Here is a 19,408-nt window from a genome sequence, read left to right as displayed (position 1 = left end):
TCATTTCTCTTTGGGCTCTGATCAAATGTTACCTTATCAGTATGCTGTCTCTATGATAGTCTCCTACCCACCCACACCTCTACAGTTCTCATTCCCCTTAGCTTCTTTTTTATTTAAGTCACTTATCACTTCCTAACATTATAGTCTCATGTTTATCTTCCCCAGAAGAATATGCACTTCTGAAGACATGGATTTTGTCTGCTTCCTGGCCTAGAGTGGTGAGTCACAAAGACGACAACCAGCTGCCACCTCCCGGCGAATCCACTTTTGTCAGAGTAGGGCAGTGTTCCGTAGGGTTCTAAACAGCTGATTTTCCAGAAGTGGACGAGACCGTTCCCCTGAATGTCTCTGGGTAAACCGCAGCCTCCAACCTCTCAGATGGCGGCCAGAGTGCTTGCTCCATCCAAGGACCCTGGTTCAGATACGTTGTGGTTAGGTGCCGTCGTTAGGTGCAGTTCCAATTCATAGAGACCTGATGTGCAACAGGACAAAACACCGCCCGATCCTGAGTCATCTCACAATCATGTTGTTTAAGTGTATTATTGCAGCCACTGGGCTTATCCATCTCATTGAGGATCCTAATGTTTTTGGCTGACCCTTTACCAAGCAGGATTCAGATTTGTTGTGGTGGTGGTGGTTAGGTGCTGTCAAGTCAGTTCCACCCAGTCCTGTGCCTTCCTCACAATTGTTCCGATGTTTGAGCCCATTATCGTCGCCACTTGTGTCACACTATCTTGTCTGTTGAGGGCCTTCCTCTTTTTTCACTGCCCCTCCATGTTAGCAAACGTGATCTCCCTCTCCAGTGATTGGTCTCTCCTGATAACATGGCCAAAGTACGTGAGACAATGTCTCACCATGCTTGGTGCTAAGGAGCGTTCTGGCCGAACTTCCAAGATAGATCTGTTTGTGATTTTGGCAGTCCAGGGTACTTTCAACATTCTTTGCCAACACCATTGATTCTACCTTTGTCTTCTTTATTCAGTGTCCAACTTTCACATGCAGGGGAGGAAATTGAAAACACCATGGCTTGGGTCAGGTCTCCCATAGTCCTCAAAGTAACATCCTTTCTTTTCAACACTTTGAAGAATTGTGCAGCAGTTTTACCCAACGCAATGTGTCCTTTGATCTCTTCACTGCCGCTTCCATAATATTGATTGTGAATCCAAGCAAGGCAAAATCCTGGGCAACTTCAATCTTTTCTACATTTATGATGATGTTACCTTTTGGTCCAGTACGAGGATTTTTGTTTTCTTTAAACTGAGTTAATTGACACTGAAGACTGCAATCCTTGATCTTCATAAGTAAGTGCTTCAAGTTCTCTTCAAAGAAGGTTATACCATTTGCATATCACAGGTTGTTAATAAGCACACCTCCCATTGTATATCATAGGTAAATAAGAATTCCTCCAATCCTGATGCCCCATTCTTCTTCATATAATCCAGCCTCTCTGATGCACAGGTTCTGCATGAGCACAATTACATGTTCTGGAATTTCCACTCTTTTCACAAGTATCCACTTTCTGATGATCCACCTAGTCAAAAGCCTTTGCATAGTCAATGAAACACAAGCAAACATCTTTCTAGTATTCTCTTTCAGCCAAGACCCATCGATATAAGAAATAACATCCCTTATTACACATTCTCTTCTGGATCTGTCCTGAACCTCTGGCAGCTCCCTGTCAGTGCACTGCTGATTCAGATATAGCTACTCAAAATTTATTTGCTGAATGAATAAATGAACCAGTGGCGCAGCAACAATTTTGGGCCACACATCAGAAAACTTTAACTTGAACCTGGCTCTCCCATGTCCTACCTGAGTACGCTTATGGATGGTCTTTAACCATGCCCTATGCTTGGTTACCAAATTGAAATAATAATCCTACCCTAAAAGATTGTGAGGATTAAATGAAATATATAATGCACTTAATACACAGTGACTTGGCATAAAAGTGCTCAATTTGTAACTTTTACTTAATGTAGATTTGGTCTTAAAATTCCTAGCTTAAATAACCAGTTACCGGTTTTAGGCTACCCACTTCTGTATTAATTCACTTGATCAGCAATGATTCAAGTGCTGAGAACCAAGAGATAAAATTGTATTCCTTTCTCTGAAGTCTTACGTGATCTCGAGTACCAGAAAATTCACTGCCATCAAGATGATTCTGACTCACAGCGACCTGTAAGAGCAGATAGTGCTCTTTGAAGTGCTGACCATATCCTACTAGGCCACCAGGGGTCTTGTGATCTTGGGAAGGTCATTTAAAAAGAGGCTGAGGTAAATGAGGGAAAAGTGTGTCAGCTGGGATCATGCTGAGTCTAATGAGAAGGAGCCCTGAAGGCACAGTGGTTAAAGCTCAGCTGCTAGCCCAAGGGTTGGCAGTTCAAACACACCAGCTTCTCTTGCAGTCAGCTTCCATGAAATGACAGGCTTGGACTCCTAAGGAGCAGTGGTACTCCAGCCTATAGAGCATAAGTTCCCAAATGGATTTGGCCTAGCAGCCCCATTAGGAAAATCCTGACAAAAACAAACAAAAAAACACAGCAGCTCCCGGCTGGCCATTAAAAACTTTTGTACGATAGTCCGTAATCCAGAATCAGATGTAGTTATCTGTTTTTGCAGTTCCCCTGGATTGTTCCAGGGTCCCCCGGGGGATAGTATCGCCCATTTTAGGAAGTGTTACTATAGTCATTCTTAGTGAAGAAGAGTCAGCAACTCGAAGACTACCTCCTAAACCGGAGTCTACCTGGAACTGGAACTGGGAAGTACGTACTACACTGTCGGTTGTGCCTATGACAACCTAGCTTTCTACCACTTCTCTCCCTGGTAAAGGAGAAAGTATCGCCCTGCTTTCGCCGAAATCTTTGAGTAAGGCTTCTGATTCTTAATGGGTGGTTCTAAATAGTGGTCCAGAGCCGCACCAGGAGGGTAAGATAATTTCCTTCTTCCCAAAAAAAAAAAAAAAAGGAAATGTAGTACTTAAATTTAAGAAACGTCAACTGGATGGTTTTCATGTCACTGACTTAATGCAGCGTCCAGATGTCAAAGGAGTGTTTCACGGCAGTGCTGATGCACTTTATCAAGGGCAGAAGTGCACATGACAGAGTGGGTCCAAGTGAGAAAGGGGGGCGTCACCTCGGGGGGGGGGGGGGAAACCAGCACTCAAGGCGCCGAGGCGTGAAGCGCACTCGTGCGTGACTCGGAGGAGCCCAAAGCGGCGTTGGGGGCGGGGGCGCGGCGGCCACCGTGCGGTCACGGACGGAAAAGTGCGGCGTGGGGTTTACGGGCTGAAGGGAGAAGCCCTGCCTCCACACCCAGGCCGCGACCCCTCAGCCTCGGGATCCCCGCGGAACCCGTGCTCGGGGTTCCATCCGCTGGGCTCCCACTGGCCCTCGCCACTCTTCCCTTACCTCGTCTTCTAGTCTTTCCCTCACTCTCCCGCCTCGGCCCCGCCGGAAGTGACGTCGTCAACCGTGGCCGCCCGGCGCCGGAAAGGCTCCGCGGGCGCGGGAGAAAGAGTTCCGGCGAAACTCCGGGCGCCGGCGTACGGGCGCGAGCGCTCCTTGCGCCTTCCGGGGGCGAGGAAGTGAGCGCCGGCCCCGGGTCCATTGCCTTCCAAGTGTCCCGGACAAGGTTCGCAGAGACCGCCGCGGCTGGAAGGGCGTTCTTCTGCAGCGCCGGCCACCCCGGCTGTCCAGTTACGCCGGTGCTCGGCCCTTGACCCTGCTCTCGCGGCGGGGTGGAGGTGGGGTGGCCATCTTGGGGCCGCGGCGCGGGCGGCTGTTACTGAGGAGACCCGTCCCCTCCCCCCAGCCCCGCCATCCAGGCCGTCTGTCAGTCTTGCAAAGAGTCCAGCGGTCTGTTAGGCGAGGCCTCGGCCTCGTGCCGTCACTCCCCCGCCGCACTGGGCGGCCCAGGCCGCTGCCTGCTGGCCGCCGCCACCATGTCCTCCTTCTCCGAGTCGGCGCTGGAGAAGAAGCTCTCGGAGCTGAGCAACTCGCAGCAGAGCGTGCAGACCCTGTCCCTGTGGCTCATCCACCACCGCAAGCACGCGGGGCCCATCGTCTCCGTCTGGCACCGCGAACTCCGCAAAGGTAAACAGCCCCCCACCCGCCCCTTGGGCCCGGGGCCTGCGTGCGCCCTCGGCCCCCACCCGCAACCTGGCTCCTCGACTGCCGAGTGGAGCCGTGCCTTCCACACGCGGGCGTTTCAGGTTGGAGGCAGGGTTATACCCCCATTTCTCGGAGGAGGAAACAGACGCTGGGGATTCGGGTGCCCACTGACCAGGGAGGGTCCAGGGACCCAGATTGTTGTCTGAGCTGTCCCCTCCCTCGGTCTCTTCCGCACACTTGTCACAGGTATTTTCCCGGCTGCATTCAGCGCCCGGTGCAGGGTCCAGGCGCTGGCCCCGGGCGTTGGGCGTAGTGGTCAGCGAGCAGGCTCGGGAGGCGAGCAGTCTGCATGGAGTCCCGGGACAAGCCGAGCGATGCTGGCCTCTCCCTGCCTCTGTTTGCTCCTCTGCCTGCCCTTTGGCTCCGATCTTGATGTCCCTGCACTCAATCCTCCAAAGCTCCGTCGAGAGAGTTTAAAGGCGCTCCTCCCCGAGCCTGCCCCGCTCAGCACCTTGCTCACATTCCCTGAGCTCAGCCCCATACCAAGATGGGCACTCGATGGCTTGCTAGCGCTAGTGGCCAATAGCCTAGAATCTAAGCCTGGCTTTGCTACTATCTAATACCAACAGCTTAACCTCCTCACCTCTCCATTTCCTTCGTCCTCATTGCTCCACGGCTCCTTGTGGTGAGTAAGTCCAAGGATCCAGATGGGCATATATGGCTTTATACCATGGTGCCCAACTGGTGGTGACTTGGGACTATTGCTTCCTCAGTGTGAGGCACAGGCCTTGCCTCAAACATACTGGTTTTGTGTGTGTGTGTGTGTGTGTGTGTGTGTGTGTGTGTGTGTGTGTGTGTGTGTAAGAACGAGGCCTTGGGTGTGCTGGGCAGCACCTTGGTGGCAGGCCCTTTTGTGAATGCCTGAAGTGTGAGGCCAGGGGGCTATCCCAGATGAGGAAACTGAAGCCCAAGGGGCAGACTCCAAACTCCAGTTTTGTTGTGTTTTTTTCCCCCAGCAGACCCAGTTCTAGCCTTGGTGGTGCTGTGGGTTAGGTGTTGCAAGGTGTGTCGTTCAAACCCATTAGTTGCTCTGCAGGAAAAAGCTAAGGCTATCTGCTCTTGTCAAGCTCTGTGGTCCTGGAAACCCTGTAGTTGGTTGCTATGCGTTTGAATCAATGCAATGCTAGTGGGTTTAGTTTTGTTTTTATGACACTGAAACAGGGATCCTCTCTGCCCCCTGGGCACTTGGGTAGAGCCTGGGGCTGCCAGAGCCACCTTCAAGTACCCCAGCGTGTCATTTAAATATTATTATTTGTAGTGTGTGCTGGGATGGGGGCCGGGGGGGATGTGAACTGCCTATTAGGATTTTGGTCCATCTCAAAGCCAGTTTGGTTCCCTCTACCCGCTTCCAAGTTACAGAAAGCAAGTTCAAGAGTACGTTCATTTATGTAATGCCCTTCACCCCAATCTCTTTGATAGAGCCTTATGCTATAAGTAGGCCGACATTATTAGCCTAATTTTCTAGGTGAGAAGACAGACATAGAGATTGTTATAACCATTTTCTAGACAAGAGAACAGACAAGAGAGTAATAAGTGCCTTCTTTAGGGGCCTACCACTAGGACAGGAGCCAAAGCTGAAGCTCTGTGCCCCTAATAAATGAAAGCAGTTGTCTTTGACGCCAACCAAATTACAGTGTTTTCATTTGCTAGAATCAAATCACTACCTCCCACCGCTTTACATCAGCTAAGCATGTATTTCATTCTGACTTACTGTCTTTTTTTTAAAAGAAGCATATTGTGTTTTCAGGGAGTGAGTTTCTTGTTTTTCTGTAGGCTCTGTGGCATCTGGTATTCTGCCTGGCGGATACCTAGTTTACAAGTTAAATTGTGGTCCAGATCTGACACCGTCTCCATGGTAAAGGAGTCCAGCGGCACTTCCTGGGAATATGGGACTGTCCCCTACCCGCCTGTCCAGTAATGTTGCCACAAGCCACATGCAGCTGTTCAGCACTAGGAAATGTGCACCTGAGGAACTGGGTTTTTAAGTAGATCCAATTAAAATTCACTTCTCCAGTTGCACTAACCACAGTTGGCCATGGGTGACTTGGGGCTCCCATCTTGGACAGTGCAGAGCGAGGAGAAGCTACGTTCAAACATCAAGATGCAACTTCCTATTACCCAGGCATCCTTTGTGAGGTAAAAAGGATCTGGTGCTACTAATGTACACGCTGGCCTTTCAGGTTCAAGTCAGCCTGAGCCCTGAAGTAGACATTTTTAAAGTCAAGTCATTTTATTCCCGTGTCAATTATTGACCAACTGTGTCCGAATTGCCTTCAGTATATTTACCAGACTTCAAAACATTACTATTTCTCACTTAAATAAACCTTCTATTCCTGATAGGTTATTTTTTTTGGTACATGTTTCGTAGGGTGAATTTTTAACTTACTCCTTTGGGCTCTGTTCTTAGTAGAACTTCTTACTTCATAGAGTAGTTTGCTGTAAAGATGAACTTTTTTTTTCCAATAAAAAAAATCCTAGCCTGAATGCAGACACATTGACTCTTCCCCCAAATTACTTTCAGACCTGCCTTAGCTATCAGAACCAACCCACCGAGTGAAAGGTTTTGGTCAGTTGTTATTTTGCTCAACAACCAGTTCAACCAGTTTGAAATAGGCATAAATAGGAGGATGAAAACACCTATTTTGTTTACATTGAAAAGACACTTGGACAAGTGAGTTGCTATCCAGGGCTGGAGGGGAGTGGTGGTGGTGGTGCGCGCGTGTGCTGAACAAGTGTGTTCAGATGCACTAGCGCTGTCATACCACCTTTGCACGCATGGTGCTTATGTTGATGGCTCCATGCTAGATATGGAGGGATCAGGTTTTGTGGGGTTTTTATAGACCATATTTGGTTTTTAATTTTAAAAATAGATCGTAAATTCACCTTGTGAAGAGATCAAAGCGACACAGCTGTACATTGAAAATTTCCCTCCCTGCCTCTCATGGCCCAATCCACCCCATTCCACTCCAAACACCTCCCGTTGCCCCTTGTATTTCTCTATGCTGGCAGTGGTGGTTTACATTGGGGTACAGAGTCCTACGAGGGACTTCATGCTGTTCATGGAAAAGTGGAATAAAACAGTAACGGGATTGTTCCGTGAACTTTTCGTTGTTCCTTTGTACAGATAGAACCTTTGCCACTTGAGCGTTTTGTTGTACAACCAACATTTGTTGTTGATGAAAGAAAATGCCCTTGGTTAAGTTTGGGGATGATGGAAATAAACTGACGTTTTAGATGGTGGAAATCTGGGCCCTGGCCTCTGAGATACTGTATTTGTTCAGCTGTATAAATGTATCAGGACTTGAAGAGGCCAAATTGACTTTTTACAGTATGGATCCTTGTCTGCTTGTTTTTAACATAAAGTAGATGAAATTTTGTAATCCTTGACATAATCTAATTTACTTGGTTGGAGTTCTTTTTTTATATTTGAAGCAACCAGCTTTGGTGGTTTTATGGGCTGGCCTTTGGACTTAACCAAACCTTTGTAACAGACAGGTTTCTGCTTCGGAGTAATACTTTAAAAAGTTCAAGATGGCACCAGGTTTCCAGTAGTCTCATCATTTGGCCGTTTAAACTAGGTTATTGCCAGACAGTTCATACAATTCAGGGTGACCGTATTTAATTTTATGAGTACTCTAAGACACCAGCTTGAACTGTGATGCACTGCTAGCTACATTTTAAAGTGCCAGATCTTACCCCTGCTGTGTCAGAAATTTAGAGCTGCTGTGTGCATTTCAAAAGAATAACTGGTGTGAGAGAAATGGAGCAGGGGCTGTGAATTTCCCCCCCACAGACAACCTGCCCCTGTCAGTAACACTCACGCATTGCTTGGTTTGCTGGAAAATTGTACAACCTACACATGTAAAATAAACGTAAAAATAAATGTGTTAATTTCCATATTTACTGTCAAGGTTGACAGTGGTTACGTGAGCTTTACAGGTTTTTGCATGGGAGCAAACAGCAATTTGAAATATCTTATGTTCTTATTTATTTCTTTTAAATGAAAACTAGGGCCAAAAATGGTAGTGATGTAGCTTTATGGTTGAGAAACTGTGTGCATAGAAGCCAAGAAATTCTGTGACGTTCCCCCAAGCAACTGTAACTCAGGCATACTGCATGAGGTCTTTACGATTTAATATATGGTCCCATATAGAGTGATAGTAAATGCTACATCTAGTGTGTATAAGAGAGAAAAATGATGCGTTTTGTGGGAGTCATAATTTTGAATATCTAGATTTCAGCCGTGTGTAAATTTTCAATAACAATGTCACCTTAATGTGTACTTGTATTTGAAATGAATATCCAAGGATTCAGCTGGAGATTGCCTTGACTGGAGAGTTGGTGCCGCTGGTTGGTTACTGACACCTTCAAGGGGCTTTCTCCACCCAAGGAGCTCCTGAAATGGGCCCAAACTCAAATCTTTTATTCTAGAATATATCATAATGAACAATGAGAAATGTTCAAATTTGCAGTAGAATAAATCAAAGCTTCGGTTTTAATGTGTCTTCTTGAAAATACTGAATTTTATCCTTTAGGAACGTCTGGTAGTTTGCCTTCATTTTTACTAGTTAACTATCATGGTTAAAGTAATGTAAAAGGAAGGTGGCCCATCCCCCCCACGTTTGTTAATGATTGTCATGAGTCCCTTAAATTGTTGTTTTTAACAGTAGTAGCAGCTTTGAGCTTTAGTGCAGTATGTCTTAATGTTCTCTAAGAGTAGTGTAGAGCAAAGAACTGTGTATGGAGAGTTTTCGTGATGTAAGTTAAAATACATTCTTTCCTTCCCCCCCAGCCAAATCAAATAGGAAGCTGACTTTCCTATACTTAGCAAATGACGTCATCCAAAACAGTAAAAGGAAAGGACCGGAGTTCACTAGAGAATTTGAATCTGTTCTTGTGGATGCTTTCTCTCACGTCGCCAGGTATGTATGTCGTCTGCTACTTTAATGGAATGCCTTTCCGCCTTTTCATTCGTTCTGTGGCTGTGGCAGCCTCTGTGAAGGAAGACATCACACTTTGAAAAACAGTGTTGCAGAGGTCACGTGGGGTTTACCCTTACCCGTGAGCTCAGTGGTATAAACGTTTTGTTGCACTAAAGGGACTCAGCTCGAATGGCATATTTTCCTCCAGATGTGTTCACTTAAGATCTGCCTTTTTTTGCATATGACATTCTTTTTGGTTGAGTTGTCTCATTTGCTTATGATTTTAAAAAAAGAAAATCACGGCTCAATGCTTAAGTAGTACAAGTAAACCTTTCGGTAACAAAACCTTAAGTGCAAGAAAATGTGTTGCTAATGCCTTTGTTTTACTTAGCTCCCCTCTGGATGTCTAGCTATGCAGTATACTGAAAACAGTAGTCCTGATATGTCTGCAGGGTACCGTTATTACGGCTCTGCTGCTATTGTGTCACAGAGGACTGGAGCATAGTGCTTACCTATAGCATATATAGGGACAGCAGACATTTGATTCGTTTTATAAATCATTGTTAGTAATTTAACAAACTGATTTCTGTAGATACAAGTCAGACACTCGGGAGGAGCAGAGAAAGCCTGGCTGTGTTTCAGTACATCATGACTAAATAAATGATAAAAAATCAATACCGTAGGTCTGATTTTCACCTCCCCAAAAGGAAAAGGGAGGTGAAAGGGAGACTTCTTGAATGAAGGTCTGAAGTGCAAGAGAGAGGACTGAAATAGGAAACCCGATCCAGCATGCCACGACACAAGTGGAAAGTTTGAAGGTTTGAAGCCAGAGATGCCATGTAACTTTCTAGAGGTGGGAACAAGATTTTTAATTTGACTGTCGTCTACCTAACTGGCTTGCTCCTTGAATGAGCATGGACACTGAAGAGGGCAGAATGTATCATTAACTTGTGAAAAAAAACACTGACTCTTAACAGGAAACTTAAAACAGGCTGCTGGACTTGCTGTTTGAAATTACACAGAGAGAGACATTTCCTTATTTTGATGATAACCAGTTGATACTTCTTAGACATTGACTGTAGCTCAGCCTCACAAGCTCTCTGAGCCCAGGTTTCTTATTGATTCAAAGGAGAATGACCACACCTATCTCAGCGCTGTTGTGAAGCAAAAGAAAGGTAGTATGTTTGGAATAAAACGAAAGCTGCCGTGGAGTTGATTCTGACTCATGGCAATCCTGTATGGCAGTAGAACCACCCCGAGGGCTTGCAAGGCTTCTTGGCAGAAGTGGTGATAGCCTATAGCCTAACCAAGAGGCACTGTCAAAATGCCTTGGCTTAGTCAGTGGGCTGTGGCGGGAATAAGCTGGTCTTTCTGAGTCAAAAACGAGCCCCACCTCTTTTACTTGAATTTCTTTAGTTCTTTTAAAGGAACCTTATTAGTACAGTGGGGAAGTGCTTAGCAGCTCACCAGAAGAGGAGTGGTTGGAACCTGCCATCCGCTCCATGGGAAAAAAGACCTGCAGATTTGGTCCTGTACAGATTGTGGTTCAGTGTTGGGTGCCATCGAGTCCGTTTCAGCCGTACTGTACATGCAGCGGAACGAGACACTGCCGGGTTCTGCCCCATCCTTACAATTGTTGCTGTGCTGAGCACCTTGCTGTAGCTGCTGTGTCCTCCGTCTTGAGGGTCTTACTCTTCTTCGCTGCCTCTCTAACAAGTATGATAGATAGCCTTCTCCAAGGACTGATCGCTCCTGATAGCATGTCCAAAGAACATGAGATGAAGTCTCCCCATCCTTGCATCTAAGGAGCATTCTGGCCGTACATCTTCCAACACCGATCTGTCAGTTCTTCAGGCAGCCAATGGCACAGCCAAGGAAACCCTATGAGGGGTTCAGCTCTGTCAGTTTGGGCCACTGTGAGTCAGAATCCATTCAGAGCACTCAACAGGTTCGTTAAGGATTTGTTTGGTATTATGTTGAGGATCATGAATGTTTTCAAGCCCCTTCCTGAACAGTCCAGCTGTTTAACTTCACTGTTTGGTATAACTTGTACCCTATGAGCAATAACATAGCTTACTGCATGCTTTTCTATGTGGTCGTCTTTGGGCAATTGATGGTCCCAAACAGATGAACCTGTTCATACTGACTTAGATTGATTAAGTAAATATTTATGATAAACTACAAACTACAAATATTTATGATAAACAACAAAAGAAAACTCTTCCAAAACAAGCAACCTCTCAAATCCAAGAAAGTGACCAAACTCATTGCTTTGACTAACATTTAATTAACCAAACTGCAAGCTTAGTTTCCATCCGAGTGCTGCCTGTGTTCATCTCAGTTTGGAAGTAATCGTGCATTTTATTTTTCTCTCAGCATATTTTAAGTGGCTTCTCTGAGCCTGACCCTAGGGGGGCAGAAGAGAACAAGGCAGGCAAAGGCAAATGTGGTCATTATGAACACAATAAAAGAGAGTGATGCTCTGGAGTGGGCGGGGATCTTTTCTGGGTCATGTGATCAAAGAAGGCACCAGTAAGGAAGTGAGGTAACCATATGAAGCAGGATTGACTATTAGAGCCACCCAAGGTAGAAATAAAGGAGAGAGTCTTTGTGAGGCTTTGTAAGGAAGAAAGATGTAAAAAAAAAAAAATTAGTTTTGAAAAGCCATAGGGGCAGTTTTGCCCTGTCCTATAGGGTTGCTATGAGTCAGGATTGCCTCAACGCAGCCAGCCAAGTGGTGCGGTGGGCTAAGTGTTGGCCTGGTAACTGCAAGATCAACAGTTCAAACCCACCAGCAACTCCATGGGGAAAAGATGAGGCTCTCTGGTCCCCTCAAGATTTAGAGCCTTGACAGTATCTAGGGTTGCTATGAGTCCGATTCAACTTTCTGGGAGTGGGTACAGTGGAAATAGCCTGGCATGTTCTGAGGAACAGAATGAAGACTGGAGTAGCCTTCTATGTGATCCAATGGTAGCTAGCTGCCATTCACATCGATTTTTTGAAAGCCTGATGGGTATCATTATGATGGGGTATCAGAAAAGAGTTTCAAACAAGGAAATGATGTATTCCAACATGTATAAAAGGTCCCACTGACTTGTAGGAAATGGGTTGTAAAGGCCGAGAGAGGGGGCAAGCAGGTGAGTGCAGAGGGTGGTGTAGTACAGCTAGAGAGAGACCAGAACTCTAAAGCAGTGAGATGATAGTGTTCATTTGTTGAATGCTTCCTCTCTGGATGAATCACGTGTACACACACACACACACACACACACACGAACATAAAGTGGGAGCCCCTGGGTGGTAGAGGAGCACCAACCCAGAGGGTGGCCGCTCAGACCCACTGAGAAAGGTCTGCCAGTCTGCTTCCGAAAGGTCACAGCCTTGGAAACGAGTACAGTTCTGCTCGGCCCACGTGGGCTTTGCCATGAGTTAGACTGCTTCTGCCGCCAACTGGGTTGGGTGTAATCTTTGTCCCCTGCCCCTTTTTTCCCCCCTTTTAAATTAGATAGTCCCAACGGAGAACGATGCCAGCTAGGCAGACTGGTCTAAAGCTGGAGAGAATTGATTTATGGAGCTGTAAATACGGCGTTCATGCCATAACCATGGTGTGTTTATTGTGTCGGGATTCTCAAGGCTGCCCCGAGTCTGAGGCTCACTAGGAGCACGTTAGGAGCCATGGCTGTGCCAGCTCACAGGGCAAGGCACTGGGTGAAGTCCAGAGGAATCCAAGCATACGCTGCCAGCCGAGCCACAGAAAATGCACTGAATCCTCCCTGCATCGCATCGGGGTCTCCACGAGTAGGAAAGCGCGTTAGAGACCCGGTGCCTCGGCTTTTATTAGGGTTGGTCACTTGGACACTCGCTGCCTGGCACCTTGTAAAAGTCCCGCCTCCCAGAAGGAAAGCAAGTGTTCAGCCTAAATCACATTATTTGACAAGCAGCTCAGCCATCCATGTCGGTTAAGAAATGACAAGGACACTCGAAATCCAAGTTCCCAGGTCCCGGCCAGTAACGCGTTTTCAGACGGGCTGCATTCACTCTGCTCAGTTGTCAGGCTTTGTATGAGGGACTTAGCAAACGAAGCCCTGTCCTTAACAAGCCTATCTGTGGCAGGTCTGTGTGGGCTCAGCCAGAGACAGCACTTTCAGTAGGTGTGCCAAGGAAGTTTTGTAGAGCCACAGAGCAAGGCCAGGTCCTTCAAGGCTCATGTTACACACACACACACACACACACACACACACACACACACAAACACACAGTTTTTCTGTTAGGTATTTTGTCACCTCAGAAAAAGTAAGCAGTGATTGAATTAATAGAGTGAATCAGGATTAAAATACAGACTTGTGAAACATTCAGTTATGGCTGCATTTCCTGATCTTCCTTCAGTTTTCAGTCTGCCTCCAGTTACTCTCCATGGGCTGTGAGCAGAGATTGGGGGTTTCCTCCACAAGGATTTCTCCGTCAGTGTGGAGTAGAGCAGCTCGGCGATGGAAGGGTTCTGACTGTAGCCCTGTTGCGCTTTGAGGGCTTCAGTTAGGTGGCTCCCAGTTAACTGGAGCTACTAAATTCAAAACCTGCGGTGGAGGGGAGGTTTCTTGAATGTTTCATCTGTAACTTTGACAATTATCCAGTAAAACTTTGATTTACTCTCATCTTTCCTGATGAATGACATTCCCTCATTAGAGTCCCTTCCCCCATGTGGTAAGCCTTTTGAAATGTTTTCTGGTTATAACCGGTTTGGACACCAGTTTTCTATAGTAACTGGAGTTGTACTCGAAGTCAGTCGCAGTTGTAATTGAGCTCCAAATATCTCCAGGAACAAACTCTTTGATTAGCATATGTTCTCATAATTGCTCCTCTTTCTTTTAAGTGACCATAAAGTCTGCAGGTAGCAAATTTTCTGCTAAAGAGATCACACAGTTAATTAAATTCTGATATGTTGTTGTTTGGTTATCCTAGTTGGGATGACTATCTTTCTAAATCGCAGTTTTGACCATGTCAGGGCCTGCCTGTTCATAGGATACAGGCCCTGCTCAGGACTCTATAAGTGGAACTCCACTGTGCTCCTCCAGATTCACCTCCTACTTTCTCAGGTCCCACCTATACTTCAGTGACCCCAGTTACTCACACTCTCATTGCCCTTAGCCTCTTTCAGGGCTGTAGACATTTAAAGGCGAGGGACTAGCATGGACAAAGGCACATGGATGAGAGGCGGGAGCAGGTTCTGAGTAGATCAGTGATGGCTCAGTGCTGCTTAAATGTGAAGCCTCAGGGCAAATGTGGAAAGGAGCCGAGGCTATAGATCTGGCCCTAGGTCTTAATGCCCGGTATGCCAAGTGCACTAAGCCATAAATCCCTTCATTGAGGGAGCAGGTGTGTGTTCAGTATGTGCTGGACATAAAGCTCTTCCTTGATGTCATGAGATGGTTGTTGAACTGTAACCTATGTAAAAATGTCCAGATGGGATTATTGACCATTATTTATTGGGCTTAACCTAAGACATCTACATGCCCGAGGGAGGTGGGGAGGGAGCAGGGATTCTAATTTTGAAGCGAGAATGGGAAAGGATTCTCCCAATAAGCAGGTGCTGTTTGAGCACATATAGGTGACTAGAAGTCAAAAACCTGCTCGAGGGCTTCTGGCGACAGCAGACCTGACGGAGGAGGAAGTGTAAAGGCCCCGGGTCGGTTGGGCAGTACTGCTGCTGAGAGAGGCAGGGAGAGTGGGTGGGAGGTGAGGCCAGAGAACTAGTGGCCTTTATGCGTCCTTCCACCTCTGCCCTCTGGGACAACGGGCGTGAGCAGTGGAGGTTTCTGACTAGAATTGTATTGTTCAAGTTTGAGAAGCACTTGTAGGAGGCAAAAGTGGAAGCAGGGAGAGCAATGATAGACTATTCCAGCCCACCAGGCAAGGGTGATAGTGTTCAGACAGAGGAGGAGCATTCTGAAGGTGGAGTGGAAGTGTTACCACAAATATTAAATAATTAGATCCTATCTTTTAGCTATATAAGCTATCACTGGAAAGCCCCTGTCCCCTTTTACCCCTACCTCTGACTGGGAAAAAAGTTCAAGAAAAAAAGATTTTGTGTGTATCTTGATTTAGTCCTTTATTCCCAAATCTGCCACTAATAATTCATTAGTAACAGGACCAGGCTAGGCCCAAACCTTTTCTTCCCTGGGAGTGTTAACATAGGTGAGTAATCGACCCAGCACAGTTGAATTTGCAAGGTTTCTTCTTGAAATTCACATGAGAAATATTTGACTTACTCTACAAGGGTGTAGGGGCATGTTGTTTATAGTCACTGAATAAGATCACCGACGCTTAATTTAAACTGCCACCAAACAGCCTCAGAAAACAACCGCTTGATAGAGGTGGGGTTTTTCCATTCAGAAAGTCCTCCCCCAAATTGCCTGCCTGCTGTCTGAAGTTTAACGGTAGGTTTACACTGAATGCTAGTTACAGTCATCTCACTGAAAAAAAGTGTGTAATAGGTCCATTAAAAACCTTTCAAATATAAATCGAAAAGCACTGTCTTAGTTTTATTAAAAAATGAATACAGAGGTGGCCCAGAATTAAGATAATTATGAAGTAGTTATTGAGAGTTGAGATCAGTCAGAGTTAGTATGTGTGCAATTGTATTTACACATGTAGAGGTGTTAATATGTTGGCATTGATGAATTATTGTGAATTTCTTCCCCATTTTAAACATTTGGATTCATTGCGAGCCTTTTTTCTATCCTTGAGACGTTTTTGCTCACTTTCATTTCCAGCAGAATGCTTCCGTAAAAAGCAAGCTATCACAATGGACAGGATCAGTTATTGACAATTCCCTGCTGGCTCTTTGCTGTTTCAGAAAAGATGAGGGTGGAGGAGACAGACCCTCCCGTCATACCGTCTCTCTCTTCCCCACCCGGCCCAGAAAGAAAGTTTCTGGTCAAGCTGGGTATCCAAGTGTCACAATATGTACCTGCCCCATCCTTCTGTTTTTACATGTGTAAATCCTTTAGTGGGTTGTTTTTGAACGTAGGTCTGTCCTGATTACAAACAAACAAAACCTGAAGCTTATCTGTATCTTTTCGTCTTTTCTGGGCAGAGAGGCAGATGAAGGCTGTAAAAAGCCTTTAGAAAGATTGCTGAACATCTGGCAAGAACGAAGTGTGTATGGCGGCGAGTTCATACAGCAGCTGAAGCTGTCTATGGAGGACTCCAAGAGCCCTCCCCCCAAAGGTAGAAACATCACCACATGTTTACAGCTCTTGGTCTTTGCCTACTTTCGAATCAAATATGAAAAGCTGCAGTGGGGGTTGCTGTGACTCTCCAGAGAGATGATCATGACGATGGTGAGAATTTATGTAGTGCTTGCGGTGCACAAGGCTGGGTCTAGTGCTCATGCTACCCATCATCTCCCACCCTAATGTTTGCTCTTTAGTCCCTGTCTCCCTCCTGCTGCGGTTCAGAGACTCCTCTAGCCCAAGGGAAGGGAATTGCAAAATGGTTTCCAATGTGGTGAACTGGGATGTGCCCCGGGCCGAGATTTTGGCCTGTCCCCAGCATTAATTATTATTACGGTTTAAGATGAGTCCCACAGCCTTTGTAGAGCTTCACTTCATGAAATATCGGTACAGTTTTTGGAATGTACTTTTATGATTGCTCACTGCCTAAAACTGGTTCAGTCTTTATGGAACTCAGAACTTCCTTGGAAAAGGTATGCATGCATACATGTGAATTTTTACCAAGAGCTTGTTACTTTTTCTTTAAAGAAGAGTAAGAAAGTCAAATATTCTTTGGTTTGACTCTGGACTAGCTGGGCTGTACTCTAGTTGGCATGACCTGCTTTCTAAACTCTGATCTGATCTTCCTTGCCTAGAAAGTCCAAGCACTAACGATATTTTTTAAACCCTCTAATCTGAACAAGTTTGTTTTTCCAGATTCTCTGCCCTTTCCTTGTGCACCCTGTATTTGGCCATATTGACTCTCCAGCTGCTTCCCCTAGGGGTGCTCTATCAGTACCCCTTTCTCTCCATCTGCTGTCATCCTGCTTGGAGTGCCCCTGCCCCTTCCCCTGTGGCGAACTAAATTGTCAAGGACGTCGCTATCATTCTGACTCTTCCCCTAACTCACCTGGACTGCATAACCTTCCCTCCTTGTTCCTCTGGTGCTCCATGTCTGTCTCTGGTGCAGAACTGAACTGTGATTGGCACTCCTGATTGTATCGTTCGTCCAGCAACCCTTTCTTGGCCGCCTCTGGCGCTGTTTCGGATCTGAGGTGGGTTGCAGTCCAAGATGGGGTCGTTTCCCATTAAATTGAAGAGCTGAGATTTTCTCAAGGTGACAAGGGCATGTAGATTGTAGATGATGGTTTTACTTAGAATCGACGGAAAACCATTGTGGGGTCATTCTGGCTGTAGCATGTGAAAAGCAGGATGCTTTCTGCTTTGGATGCTGGTCATGTCTGCCCTGTCCTGTCCTGCCCTGCGGAGCTCTTCAGTGGAGCACTGGAGCGTTAGCCTGCGCTCTTTGTTCTGCATCTGGTTCTCTCCTCCCTCCACCCACTCACCTACCTTTGGACAGAGTCAGAAAGCTCTTTGAAGAGGGTGCTAAAAGCTCCCTGTTGAGTTGCAGTTCAGTGAGCATTTGCTCTACCTGCGCTGGAGTAAGTAGTTACACTAGGAGGAGCTCTGGTGGCATGGGTGCTGGGCTCCTAACTGCAAGGTCAACAGTTGAAAAAGATGAGATCTTCTACTCTTGTAAAGATACATGATCTCAGAAACCCACAGGGACAGTTCTGCTCTGTCCTAGAGGGTCGCGATGAATTGGAACGGACTTGATGGTAGTGAGTTTGGCATGTTTGAGAGGTACAAAAAGGAAAGGGAGGGAGGTGCATGAGACAGTTTTACACTGAGGGTACAGTGTGTGTGTGTGTGTGTGTTGGGGGGGGGGGGAATCTGTGGGCATGGTAGATTCAAAAATAGCTCCACTGGGTTTCTGAATTTTCTAAGTCTAGACATATAATGTAGGCAGTATTTCTCTGGTGGCAGGTAAACTTATGTCAAGATCATTTCTCTTTCTCTGCGCTGTAAAGATGGAAACCAGCCTCAGAAAATTCCATGTGAATGTGGATAGGCCCAGCTAACTGTTCTCTTTCCTCATTGTCTTCTTTAGACTTGAATTACCAGGATATTTTATACTATTCTTTCAAAATCTTGATCTTCCCCAGAAGTTTATTTCCAAATTTGGATAGTTCTTCTATGTCCCAAGGTTGATATGTGGGTAATTTCTTTGTGTTCAGGCAACTTCGGAGTTTACCATTGAAATAAAGCGTTTCCTGCAGAACTTTGGTAACTCTTGTAATGCCGGAGCTGTTTCCACATTAAGAGCCCCTGGGGGGTCCACCCTCAGCTGCTACCTGAAGGCCGGGGGCTTGCCTCTACGCACAGGGCTCTTGGAAGAAAGAGCTGGTGAACTGCTTCCCCCAAATCAGTCCCTTCGAGCCCCATAGAGCACACGGGTCTACTTGGATCCACTTAAAATTTACCAGGAATTGAATCTACTTGATGACATCTGGCTTTCATTTCTCAAAGGAGCTATACTTGTCTCCCCAGGTGTCAGGCTCCAGGTGTTTTTAACAGCGTTTCTCTGTTCTTGGGAACAGTGGCTCTTGCTTGATTCAGTGGAGCTTTAATATTTGTTCCAGTCACAAGGGGATGGTGTGTATCATGGAGCTGTAGGCAGACTTAGAAAGTGATGGGACGTAGGAAGTAGCATTTATGGCGTACCTGCTACCTGTCAGCCTTCCTGCTGAGTGCTTTTCATCTTAACTGTTTGTAGAACCTTCCAATTTCTCTCCCATTTGGCATTATTTTCATATTGCAGTTGAGGATACTAAGGCCCAAAGGCATAGTCATTTTGTCCAACGAGATCTCTCTGCTAAGTGGAGAATTCACACCCAGGTCTGTCTGACTCTTAAACCTATGTTCTTCACAGTGTACTTGGACCTAGCTGTTTAATCCAGTGCGATGACAGTGTGGGTGCCTTAAGCGCTGCCCCTCAACGGTTAGCCCCTCGTTTTCTTTATGGTCCAGGGAAGCCCTAACGAGTGTGTGTGTGGGGGGGGGGGGAAGGGTGCTGTCACAAACAACATTTGCTGATTATTTTCTCAGTATAAGGCTCTAGGAGGCATGTCACTGGCCCTGCGGTAGTCTGGGGACAAAGGGACAAGCTGGATAGAAAGGAGATGTGTGTTGTAAGACTAGAGGGACAGTACTGCCTGTAGCAGTGGCCTGCAAGCAAGGTGGTTCAGTGAGTGACAGAAGGTGTGTC

The 19,408-nt window shown here is 46.2% G+C and overlaps 2 protein-coding genes across 3 annotated transcripts in view; one reads left to right on the top strand and one right to left on the bottom strand.

The window, feature by feature from the left end:
* Positions 1-3,467, bottom strand: part of TTI1 (TELO2 interacting protein 1) — a 53,014-nt gene extending 49,547 nt beyond the window's left edge. The window contains exon 1 of the mRNA XM_075528765.1: positions 3,408-3,467. The gene's annotated coding sequence lies outside the window, so the exon portion shown is untranslated. The remainder of the gene's footprint in view (positions 1-3,407) is intronic.
* Positions 3,468-3,507: 40 nt separating this feature from the next.
* RPRD1B (regulation of nuclear pre-mRNA domain containing 1B) overlaps positions 3,508-19,408 on the top strand; it is a 46,982-nt gene continuing 31,081 nt past the window's right edge. The window contains exons 1-3 of one of the 2 annotated variants that reach the window (XM_075528767.1): positions 3,508-4,091; positions 8,962-9,091; positions 16,182-16,315. In XM_075528767.1, coding sequence (XP_075384882.1) covers positions 3,941-4,091; positions 8,962-9,091; positions 16,182-16,315 — 415 coding nt within the window. In that variant the 5' untranslated portion in view covers positions 3,508-3,940. The remainder of the gene's footprint in view (positions 4,092-8,961; positions 9,092-16,181; positions 16,316-19,408) is intronic. The other variant, XM_075528766.1, reaches the window with a different exon arrangement.

The sequence above is a fragment of the Tenrec ecaudatus genome, chromosome 12, assembly GCF_050624435.1.
Source record: "Tenrec ecaudatus isolate mTenEca1 chromosome 12, mTenEca1.hap1, whole genome shotgun sequence".
Lineage (NCBI taxonomy): Eukaryota > Metazoa > Chordata > Mammalia > Afrosoricida > Tenrecidae > Tenrec > Tenrec ecaudatus.
This window is presented reverse-complemented; position numbering and strand designations above follow the sequence as displayed.